A 13082-nucleotide genomic window follows, 5' to 3' on the forward strand; every position below is an offset into this window, starting at 1 on the left:
ACAAAAATAATATTTGGCATCTTTATATAAAATTTATCTAAATACATTTTTAAACCTTTGTCTTAAGCAAATATGAGGGTCAGTATGGGCAGAGACATATACTTTGTTGTATATGTCTCTGGTGTGGGGTTTACAGGGTAAACAAAATAGAGAAAAACAGGCCGGATATATAAACAATATGGGAACATTGGATGATGCTATGATTATTCAAATGATAGTGAATAATGGGCACAATGTATACACTAATAGATAAAAATGAAATGACATAATAAGATATACATTGTTGAAGGATACGCCCATCCAGACCCTCACTAAATACTCACACAACTGCATTACACCTCGTTTGTAAATACCGTTGAAAGTTTATTATCATATGGTTTCGATACTTGTTTTCAAGGTAAGCTTGATCAAGTTTATCTTTACAGCCGATTTCAATGAGTATGTAGCTAAAGGTAATATCTTTGGTTAGCTTGCTTGCTAGATGAACCGTTTTAAGTTATTGTTAGGTTAGGTGTACTACCCTCCTTTCGAAGTATCCTAGTCTTACAGACAGATAGATTGGTTATCTGTCGGACTATTTTACTCTTAAAGAAGGGTAGTTTACCTTCAACTATGTATATTTTATTATAGTTATCAAAGGTACCAGGATTATAATTTAGTACGCCAGACGCGCGTTTCGTCTACATAAGACTCATCAGTGACGCTCATATCAAAATATTTATAAAGCCAAACAATTACAAAGTTGAAGAGCATTGAGGATCCAAAATTCCAAAAAATTGTGCCAAATACGGCTAAGGAAATCTATGCCTGGAATAAGAAAATCCTTAGTTTTTCGAAAAATTTAAACTTTTGTTATTAACAGGAAATTTATAAAAAAAAAAAAGCATTAAGGATCCAAAATTCAAAAAAGTTGTGCTAAATACGGCTAAGGTAATCTATGCCTAGGATAAGAAAATCCTTTGTTTTCGAAAAATTCAAAGTTTAGTAAACAAAAATTTATAAAAATGACCACATTATTGATATTCATGTCAACACCGAAGTGTTGACTACTGGGCTGGTGATACCCTCGGGGACGAAACGTCCACCAGCAGTGGCATCGACCCAGTGGTGTAAATAGTTATCAAAGGTACCAGGATTATAATTTAGTACGCCAGACGCGCGTTTCGTCTACATAAGACTCATCAGTGACGCTCATATCAAAATTATGTCATTTCATTTTTCTCTATTAGTTTATACCATAGTCTTTCCCGATTCGAAATGGTTTAAGATAACATTTGACTACAACACATCTGATTCAGTAAATCTTATGCTAATTAAGAAAGCGCCTTAAAGCGATAAACTTATGATTCAATATATATATCCATCTTCAATCTGTCAATGATTATGCAATGTTCACGGGTACGTGGTATAATATTATTCAGTTTTGATTTGAAAGAGACACTAATCATTTATCTTTTATTTCTCAATCAAGATAGACCCATGCTCAGAAAAAAGGTATACAGTTATCGATGATTATCGACGATCACCTTACTACAATGCAAAACCTTCCGAACGTCGGCTGTGCGATAATCGAATCAAGCATGGATGGTATCGATTTAAAATTAACGGATCGGATGCAGAAATGCCAACCACGTGTATTCCGGTAAGTAAAGGAAACCTTCTATGTTGGAATATGAGTAATTAATATCGTTTCAGCTATAATTATCAACTCGAGGTCCATTCCGAACACTTAATATTTCTAGGATTATACCATCGTCCTCATTTTGTAAAAAAATGAAAAAAAAACTTTAAGGTAAATTTAAAAAATTATCTCGAAAACCAGACTTAAAAATCTGCATCTATAGTGTAAGCAACCAAAACAGACATCGGACTTCTTTTAAACTGAGTTTTACTATGCGTATTGTTGTTTGTTTGTTTTTTTTTCTATTGGCTAGTGGTATAGGGGGAGGTTGAGATCTAAAAATAACATGTTTAACCCACGCCGCATTTTTACGCCTTTCCTAAGCCAGGAGACTGTGGCCTTTGTTAGTCTTGTATGATTTTTAATTTTAGTTTCTTGTGTATATTTCGGAGTTTAGTATGACGTCCATTATCACTGAACTAGTATTCATATTTTTTAAGGGGCCAACTGAAGGACTCCTCCGGGTCGGGGAGTTTCTCACTACATTGAAGACCCATTGGTGGCCTTCGGCTCAAAGTTTTTGTCTGCTCTATGATCGGGTTGTTGTCGCTTTGACACATTCCCCATTTCCTTTCTCAATTTTATTTTGTGGATGGATAAGTAGTTATGAAATGTTTTCTTTTCTGGTCAAACAATAATACCTTCAAGCAACTGTGACACACTTTATATATTGACAGGAATTGACACTCGAAAATCGTATCGATTTTATTGTCGTATTATTCCAAGCTGTATGGAATCGGCATAAAATCAAACTTTCAAATATTACAGAACAGATGATAACTGAATATCAAATAGACTATCTTCGATTTTTATTAATTTTAAAAAACATAGAATAAGACGAAAGTTGTAACACAAACTTTCAACTTCTAATAATTTATTTTCAGCACGGTTGTGGAACACGTGCCCCTATTTGGCTTCCTCTTCCAGCAGATGGATTACCTTCTCCCGGAAAGAAAATAAGAACACAAGCATGCGCATCGTTTGAGGTACCAGGAAGGGAATTAGAATGTTGTGGACTAAAATTTCCAGTTACCGTTAAAAACTGTGGTGATTTCTTTGCATATCGTCTGCGAAGTACAAAAGGATGTGATCTTGCATACTGTACTAAAGGTACTTACTCGAATACTAAGTTAAATGAGAAACACACACACGTAAGAATTCCGAAACATCGTTTCCCCATAGAAATGTTCAAAATAGACGTTTAATATTTTTCGGAAATTGTACATTTGCTCGTCGGAAGTTGTTTTAGAACTTCTAATAGAGACTTCCGGTTATCAGTTTTGTGATAGAATAAGTAAAATCACAAAAACTCAGAGGAGTATCTAATTGGAAAGTCAATAATCACATGTCAAAATCAAATGACAAAACACATCAAAAACGAATGGACAAGAACTGTCATATTCCTGACTCGGTACAGGCATATTTTGTTGAATCACAGGAGTTTGAAATCCTATCAACGGGGGTAAAAATATATACCAAACTCGACTATCACAATAGAGCTTATCTCTGCGAGAGAAGCACCAGGAATGCAACATATTTTCCAACTTTTTTAAAAAGTGGTGTTTAGGTCGGAATAATCGCTATCCGTCAATTATTAAACCAGAGACATATAATAATTGTATTGTATTATATGTCTCTGATTAAACATAGTTTTACTTCAATTAACCATTTAAACTTCTTTGCAGGTAACTAATTACTCATTAACGGCTTACTTTTACGTCCATGCAGGCCTTCACAATTTTTGTAAACAAACAGACGTAATCGGTAAAAATGTCAAAAAAGGGGTACAGCAGTGATGGCCAGAAATTCACCACAGCATAATTACTAATGATGGGATATTTCAAGTAATTCAACTTGTATAAAACAAATCCCCTTAAAATTTTTGTTCATACAAGTTGAATTACAATTTATTGTTCAGATACAAATGAATGTACAACTTCAAACTAAAATAGCAGATGCTTTACATTTTGATAGCATATAGATCATGTAGATTCTCAGAGGCAGATTAAGGGGGGGGGAGCCTCGGTGCTAATATAGGGAATCACCGAAGTATGACTGGAGCAGGCACCCTCTCAGGCAGTCAGTGGGCCCCCACTTAGTCTTATGAAAATTTATGGATCCGTCACTGATGTTAGATCTTAGCTGAGACTACTGTATACGTAACATAGTTATAGTTGTCTCAGCTTTTAGACAAAGTGGAGATAATTGTGTCAGTTTGTTAAATATTTGCAGATCATCCTTTCAAAGCAAAATTTTCCATTAGACATGTTAGACATTAGGCAAGCCAAAAAAAATATAAGGTGGAATATACAACAGGTCTATTAGTATTAATCTTTTTACTTCTGCTGAAATAGTACTATATAAATTGTATGTATCTGAAGTGCTTCTCTGTAAACCTTGCAACATGAAATCTGATTTGAAATTACCTATGACCTTTAAAAAGGATTGAAACCTCTTAAATTGTCTTAAAAGTGGTCTGGTGAACTGTAGTCTGTTTCCCGGCTGTTATTGAAATTCTTGACAATATTTGTATATTCCGAAGGCATACTGAATGTTTTACACAGGGGACCAACCTAGGTGAACTGAGGCTTATTGAATTTCACATCATTTTACCACATTCCCTCAATGTATTTTAACAAGTTGTTTTATATTTTTGCAGCGATAAATGTGGTGTGTGAAGTTGGACAGGTTTATGTGCTTCATTTGCAAAAATGTGTTGGTAAGTAATGTCAGTACAAAATTTTTTCTTGAAAAATCCAGTATTTAGATTTGTTGATTTCTGAGTCTAAGTGCCAAATCCAGTATTTAGATTGGTTGATTTCTGAGTCTAAGTGCCAAATCCAGTAATTAAATTAGTTGATTTCTGAGTGTACATGTAAGTTCCAAATCCAGTATATTGATTGGTTGATTTCTGAGTTTTAGTGCAATACATGTAATTTTTATGACCACATGTCCAGATACTGAAAAATGTTAGTCCTTATTTGCTGAAATTGAATGAATATCTAAGAGTCTCAGTAATTGTTTAGTGCAAATAATTCTGAATTCCCTTATGAATTTAGCAAATTAACAAATGATTAACCTATTTGTTGTTATTTCAAAAAAAATTATCTCAGTAACAAGTTAAGCTACATATAATAACAAAGATAATTTTTGAACATGTTGAAAAAGACGTGCAAAAAAATTTGTCAAATTAGGTACTAGGCATACAATTTTGTATAGCTGAAGCGTGTTTACTCTACAAATCTGACTCAGCGCTGGCGTTGAAAGGAAAGGGAAAAAAAAAGTTAAAAAAGTTCAAATAAGGTACAAAGTTGAAGAGCAATATTTTCTTCTGTTTGACAAATTAATGGAAAATGATGGAGAAAAACATAATAAAAGACAACCAGCTGCTCCGCAAGGCGCAGCTTTATACGACCGCAGAGGTCGAACCCTGAACAGTTTGGGCAAGTATGGACAAAACATTCAAGCGTGATACAGCTCTGAATTTGGATTGTGATCAAATTTTTGACATTACATGGTTTTTTTTTTACACAAAACAAATGTCAAGATTTTACAAATCAAATAAAGATTTCTTCTTCAAACTTTTTAAATCTAAAATTAAATAGTTGACACAGCATAGGTTTCTGACACAGAATGAATGTGGTCTAATGAACTTAAAAGGTTTTTTTTGCCTTTGAGCAATTCACTATGCTGTTGAGTATTAATCCTCTCAAATAAATGTTTGAAGAAATTTTCTTTTTATTTATGAAATCTGAAATGAGAAAAATTTAAACCCCCCCTTTTTTTCACATCCCCGTTTCCCTTTTTCCAAAACTGATATCAATTCAAATTTCTAATGGAGTTTGCAACAATAACTACTCTTTTAAATACATCATAAAATATTAAAATGTAAAATAAAGTGCTTGTTATCACTGAATGGTAAAGATTGGTTGGTAGTTAAGTAAAAGTGAATATGCATTGTTTATTGTATAAAACAATAAAAAAAACTTCATCAGCAACATTTTATATTGGCAAATTTCCAATGAAGTTATTTTTTTACATTAAGTTATTGGCAAATAAAAATAGAAAATGACATCATACTCATGTCTGGCAAATGTCCAACATACATTATCTAAAAACATTTTAGATAAGATAAGGAAAAAAAGCTTCATCAGCAACATTTTATATTGGCAAATTTCCAATGAAGTTATTTACATAAAGTTATTGGCAAATAAAAATAGAAAATGACATCATAGTCATGTCTGGCAAATTTCCAACATATATTATCAACTACTATTCTATACAAAGAAAGATAACTCCAATTGAAAATTAATTGCTATTGCACAATATTGTGCAATTAGATATTTCTTGCTATTGTGCAATACTGTGCAATTGAAAATTTCTTGCTATTGCACAATACTTGATATGGAATCCTGATTTGGACCAACTTGAAAACTGGGCCCATAATCAAAAATCAAAGTACATATTTAGATAAAGCATATCAAATTTCATTGATTTCTATTCACTTTTACTAAAGTTAGAGTGCGAAAACTAAAAGTATTCGGACGACGACGACGCCAACGTGATAGCAATATATACGACCAAAAAATTAAAATTTTTGCGGTCGTATTAAAATAGGCTGAAAATTAAAGATTCGGAAATATTGGTGTGCTAAAATACAAAGAACACAGAACAATTTCCGAATGAATACAAAGTAATCAAAGGACCCCCATCGGAACTCTCAAAAAAGGTAGCAGAACTTTATCAAATAATTAAGCGATGGTAGTATTTCAGCACATATTTTAAGATATATTTATAATTTTTCAGATGTTGTTGTTGAGATTTCTAAACCAAAGTTACATGTGAAAAAATATCCAGATAGGGTGTCAGTTGTGTGTTTATTTGATGTGAATAACATCACTGTATCACAACATAAGCCAACCTTCTCTGTGACCTGGATCAGGATCAGGAATGGTGTATCTACGGTTATTAAGTTCAAATTCCTGTCAGACACTAGAGATCAAGTGGTTCTGGGGAAAGATGTTCTCACTGGGGACTATGTAAGTATATGTACCAAATTTTGAATAATTTTATAATGAAATAGAGGTAGATGATACCAATGAGACATCAAACTCAGAAATCCAAAGAAAAACTGACAATAACGGCATTGCAAAAAAAATCAAATCAGTGAAAAGATGAAGAAATTAAAAAAAAAATGCAGCATAGAAAACCAAATGCTAAACAAAACAGTTTCCACAAAAAAACTATGGTAAACTCAGGTGCACCAGTAGTGTTGCTTATGCAAGTGCAAATCTGGTACATATTGAAAGGGGGAGGGTATCTTTTTTCTCATTTAGTTGAACATCTTTTTTTTTAAAGACTGGCGGCTGAGTATAAATCTAAGTAGTTCATTTACAGTATTACTAGCATGTCAACAACTCAGAGGTTGTCAAACCTGCATGTGGCAAGTGCATAGTTATATGGCATAAAATTTGGACACCAGTATCATAGATATTCCAAAAAGCAATAAGGTTGATAATTCAATGGCATTTTTAAACTAATTGTAATTTTCTTTATACATTTTAGGTTGCATGTGAAGTTATGCCAGTTCATCAGAAACAAAGCAAATCTTCAGAGTTACTGTTCTTGGGAATACAGGTTAGAATTGGCGTGAGATCAATATGATGAACCGGAACCTGTGTTTCTCAAGGGGTTATGTCAGAAATATTTCTGAATTTGTCATTTGTACATGTTGTACAAGCCGGGACATTTGTCTTTTATTTCAATTTTATTGGAGCATCAAAAATTTCTTTTTATGCCCCACCTACAATAGTAGAGGGGCATTATGTTTTCTGGTCTGTGCGTTCGTTCGTCCGGTCGTTCGTTCGTCCGTCTGTCCCGCTTCAGGTTAAAGTTTTTGGTCGAGGTAGTTTTTGATGAAGTTGAAGTCTAATCGACTTCAAACTTGGTACACATGTTCCCTATGATATGATCTTTCTAATTTTAATGCCAAATTATAGATTTTACCCCAATTTCACGGTCCACTGAACATAGATGATAGTGCGAGTGGGGCATTCGTGTACTGAGGACACATTATTGTTTATTCTTACAATTTAATTTTTATACCTCAACCATGAACTTTAGTATTTGAAGCTTTTCTGTTGTTGTTGTTATGTGCCTTGTTTTTATTTGTGACATTGTAAAGGAAAGCAAGTGCAGTCATGAATATTACATTTATTGGTATTAAGGTAGATAGGGTGTCTTCCTCCATCTTGGATTTTGAAATACAAGAAAACAAGGTCTAGAACTTTAAGAGAATGTGCACATTTTGAGATTAGTAGGTAATTCATGTGTAAGAATTTTCATTATGATATAGAAAATGCCATGTTTTATTATATTTATGGCTGTATTTTTCAAAAAAACGAATACTTTTGTTTGATTCCATTTTTTCCAACTTTACCAAATAAGGGGAGGCAACTCAAATGCAAGGGCAGATAATTCAGATAGTGTTACTTTTACAATAGAATGTGTTAGGAATTTACCAATTTTACTATGTAGCAAGAAAACGAGTCCGGTGATCCCATTTTTACTTTTTCTTATCTGAAAGCATAATATTGGAGCTATCTTCTCATATTTTATCTCAAAATCCTATGGTGTAGTTTTTGTTTTATGGCGCAAAATCGGGTTTTCCATGCATAATCTATACAAAATCTGACAATTTTGCACAACCTGTAGTGTGAAAATAAGTCCGGTGACCCATTCTTTTTATTAATGTTTTTAAACAAGCAGGATATAAACTACATTTTGGCAAATTATCAAAAAATTCTATGGATTATAATTTAGACACCCCATCTACCTTAAAAATAAAACTTTTGAAATGCCTTGATGAATAAAATTGAGAATGAAATGTGTCAAAGAGACAACAACTTGACCATAGAGCAGACAACAGCAGAAGGTCACCAACAGGTTTTCAATGCAGCGAGAAATTCCCGCCCCCAGAGGAGTCCTTCAGCTGGCTCCTAAACAAAATATATACTAAACATACATGTTTGCACATGTCCAATGTCAGGAATTTGGTGTACAGTAGTTGTCGTTTGTTGATGTAATTTATATGTGTTTCTTGTTTCTTGTTTTTAGCTCACCTGGCCTAAAAGGCCATGTGAGCTTTTCTTATCACTTGGCGTCCGTCGTCGTCGTCGTCGTCGTCGTCGTCGTCGTCGTCTGTCGTCGTTAACAATTTTTCAAACATCTTCTCCTCTGAAACTACTGAATGGATTTGAATGAAACTTAGCATGATTGTTCCTTAGAGTATCCTGCACAAAGTGTGTGCTTTGATTTTTGATCCGTCAAAAAACATGGCCGCCGTTACCTAAAATAGAACATAGGGGTCAAATGCAGTTTTTGGCTTATATCTCGAAAACGAAAGCATTTAGAGCAAATCTGACTCGAGTAAAAATGTTCATTAGGTCAAGATCTATCAGCCCTGAAATTTTCAGATGAATCAAACAAACCATTGTTGGGTTGCTGCCACTTAATTGGTAATTTTAAGGAAATTTTGCAGTTTTTGGTCATTATCTTGAATATTATTATAGATAAAGATAAACTGTAAACAGCAAAAATGATCAGCAAAGTAAGATCTACAAATAAGTTAATATGACCAAAATTGTCAATTGACCCCTTAAGGGGTTATTGTCCTTTAATGGCAATTTTTCACAATTTGTTCATCATATTTGCTAACTTTAAAAAATCTTCTCCTCTGAAACTACTGAAGGGATTTGGATGAAACTTAGCATGGTAGTTCTTTAGATTATCCTGCACAAAGTGTGTGCTTAGATTTTTGATCCGTCAAAAAACATGGCCACCGTTACTTAAAATAGAACATAGGGGTCAAATGCAGTTTTTGGCTTATATCTCAAAAACGAAAGCATTTAGAGCAAATCTGACATGGGGAAAAATGTTCATTAGGTCAAGATCTATCAGCCCTGAAATTTTCAGATGAATCAAACAAACCATTGTTGGGTTGCTGCCACTTAATTGGTAATTTTAAGGAAATTTTGCAGTTTTTGGTCATTATCTTGAATATTATTATAGATAAAGATAAACTGTAAACAGCAAAAATGATCAGCAAAGTAAGATCTACAAATAAGTTAATATGACCAAAATTGTCAATTGACCCCTTAAGGGGTTATTGTCCTTTAATGGCAATTTTTCACAATTTGTTCATCATATTTGCTAACTTTAAAAAATCTTCTCCTCTGAAACTACTGAATGGATTTGGATGAAACTTAGCATGATTGTTCTTTAGATTATCCTGCACAAAGTGTGTGCTTAGATTTTTGATCCGTCAAAAAACATGGCCACCGTTACTTAAAATAGAACATAGGGGTCAAATGCAGTTTTTGGCTTATATCTCAAAAACGAAAGCATTTAGAGCAAATCTGACATGGGGAAAAATGTTCATTAGGTCAAAATTTATCAGCCCTGAAATTTTCAGACGAATCAAACAAACCATTGTTGGGTTGCTGCCACTTAATTGGTAATTTTAAGGAAATTTTGCAGTTTTTGGTCATTATCTTGAATATCATTATAGATAAAGATAAACTGTAAACAGCAAAAATGATCATCAAAGTAAGATCTACAAATAAGTTAATATGACCAAAATTGTCAATTGACCCCTTAAGGGGTTATTGTCCTTTAATGGCAATTTTTCACAATTTGTTCATCATATTTGCTAACTTTCAAAAATCTTCTCCTCTGAAACTACTGATTGTTCTTTAGATTATCCTGCACAAAGTGTGTGCTTAGATTTTTGATCCGTCAAAAAACATGGCCACCGTTACTTAAAATAGAACATAGGGGTCAAATGCAGTTTTTGGCTTATATCTCAAAAACGAAAGCATTTAGAGCAAATCTGACATGGGGTAAAAATGTTCATTAGGTCAAGATCTATCAGCCCTGAAATTTATCTACAAATAAGTCAATTTGACCAAAATTGTCAATTGACCTCTTAAGGAGTTATTTCCCTTTAAAAACCTTTTTCACAATTTGTTCATCATGTTGACTTACTTTAAAAAATCTTCTCCTTTGAAACTGCTGTATCAATTTCAGCCAAACTTAGGCTAAATGAGTTTCAGAGTATCTAGTATAAATTTTATATTTCATTTCCTTGTATGTCAAGAAACATAGCTCCTATGGCTAAAATAGAACATAGGAGAAATTGATTTTTTTTTTGGCTTTTGAAGAGAATAGGACGATTTCAAGAACATTTAAATAAATTGAAAAGCAAAAATAATCATTGATGAGAGATTAAACCAAAAAAATTCAGGTGAGCGATTCAGGCTCTTGAGAGCCTCTTGTTTTATTTAGATTAGACCTTTGGTTTTCCCGTTTGAATGGTTTTACACTAGTAATTTTAGGGCCCTTTATAGCTTGTTGTTTGGTGTGAGCCATGGTTCCATGTTGAAGGCCGTACATTGACCTATAATGATTTACCTTTTTTAGCTCACCTGGCCTAAAAGGCCATGTGAGCTTTTCTCATCACTTGGCATCCGTCGTCGTCGTCGTCGTCGTCGTCGTTAACAATTTTTCAAACATCTTCTCCTCTGAAACTACTGAATAGATTTGAATGAAACTTAGCATGATTGTTCCTTAGATTATCCTGCACAAAGTGTGGGCTTCGATTTTTGATCCGTCAAAAAACATGGCCGCCGTTACTTAAAATAGAACATAGGGATCAAATGCAGTTTTTGGCTTATATCTCAAAAACGGAAGCATTTAGAGCAAATCTGACTGTGGTAAAAATGTTCATTAGGTCAAGATCTATCAGCCCAGAAATTTTCAGATGAATCAAACAAACCATTGTTGGGTTGCTGCCACTTAATTGGTAATTTTAAGGAAATTTTGCAGTTTTTGGTCATTATCTTGAATATTATTATAGATGAAGATAAACTGTAAACAGCAAAAATGATCAGCAAAGTAAGATCTACAAATAGGTTAATATGACCAAAATTGTCAATTGACCCCTTAAGGGGTAAATGTCCTTTAATGACAATTTTTCACAATTTATTCATCATATTTGCTAACTTTAAAAAATCTTCTCCTCTGAAACTACTGAATGGATTTGGATGAAAGTTAGCATGATAGTTCCTTAGATTATCCTGCACAAAGTGTGTGCTTCGATTTTTGATCCGTCAAAAAACATGGCCGCCCTTACTTTAAATAGAACATAGGGGTCAAATGCAGTTTGTGGCTTATATCTAAAAAACGAAAGCATTTAGAGCAAATCTGACATGGGGTAAAAATGTTCATTAGGTCAAGATCTATCAGCCCTGAAATTTTCAGACGAATCAAACAAACCATTGTTGGGTTGCTGCCACTTAATTGGTAATTTTAAGGAAATTTTGCAGTTTTTGGTCATTATCTTGAATATCATTATAGATAAAGATAAACTGTAAACAGCAAAAATGATCAGCAAAGTAAGATCTACAAATAAGTTAAATATGACCAAAATTGTCAATTGACCCCTTAAGGGGTTATTGTCCTTTAATGACAATTTTTTCACAATTTGTTCATCATATTTGCTAACTTTAAAAAATCTTCTCCTCTAAAACTACTCAACCAAATTCAACCAAACTTCAACTGAATGATCAGTAGGGTGTATAAAATAAAGTTTTTTTAATACTTTATGCATTAGGTCAACTATATTTGGTGTATGAAAATATTTTATGATCTATATGTCGGTTACACAGGTTTTATTTGAACTTGACCTCATTTTCACAGTCCATTGCTAAGTTTTAAGTGTTTGTGTTTTGGTCTCATTTTCTTTATTTATAAACAGTAAGTCATATATATTTGTAATATTGAAGAATTGTTAGCTGTACATGTTTGCCTGGCATGGTTCAATATGTTCAATAAGGCATTGTTTACCAGGTGAGCGATTCAGGCTCTTGAGAGCCTCTTGTTTTAAATTGTTATTTGGATGGAGAGTTGTCTCATTGGCACTCACACCACATCTTTCTATATCTATGTAATGTAAATATTTTTATTAATACTCTTCAGTGTAGATTTCGTCAAGTACAATATCTATAAAAAAATTAATTGTTTGACCACTGGCACATCTGTGGCTGCAGGATCGATGTTTTGTGTAATTCAAACATAATCATACGTTTTTTGATTGAGTTAAGTCTGCCAATTGATATTTTATCGTATGTTTTTCTATGTTGTGATGTTATGCTATTGTTTCGGAAAAAGGGAGAAGGTTTGGATCCATTAAAACGTTTAATCCCGCTGCAAATGTTTGCACCTGTCCTAAGTCAGGAATCTGATGTACAGTAGTTGTCGTTTGTTTATGTAATATATACGTGTTTCTCGTTTCTCGTTTTGTTTATATAGATTAGACCGTTGGTTTTCCCGTTTGAATGGT

General features: G+C 33.3%; 1 protein-coding gene across 2 annotated transcripts in view; it reads left to right on the plus strand.

Annotated features, from left to right (window-relative positions):
- The window catches only part of LOC139503322 (von Willebrand factor D and EGF domain-containing protein-like), a 69699-nt gene that overhangs the window by 17784 nt on the left and 38833 nt on the right, over window positions 1-13082 (plus strand). For both annotated transcript variants that reach the window (XM_071293094.1, XM_071293092.1), the window contains exons 2-6: window positions 1476-1642; window positions 2566-2791; window positions 4341-4400; window positions 6488-6720; window positions 7247-7318. In XM_071293094.1, the coding sequence (XP_071149195.1) occupies window positions 1476-1642; window positions 2566-2791; window positions 4341-4400; window positions 6488-6720; window positions 7247-7318 (758 nt within the window). The remainder of the gene's footprint in view (window positions 1-1475; window positions 1643-2565; window positions 2792-4340; window positions 4401-6487; window positions 6721-7246; window positions 7319-13082) is intronic.

The sequence above is a fragment of the Mytilus edulis genome, chromosome 14, assembly GCF_963676685.1.
Source record: "Mytilus edulis chromosome 14, xbMytEdul2.2, whole genome shotgun sequence".
Taxonomy (NCBI): domain Eukaryota; kingdom Metazoa; phylum Mollusca; class Bivalvia; order Mytilida; family Mytilidae; genus Mytilus; species Mytilus edulis.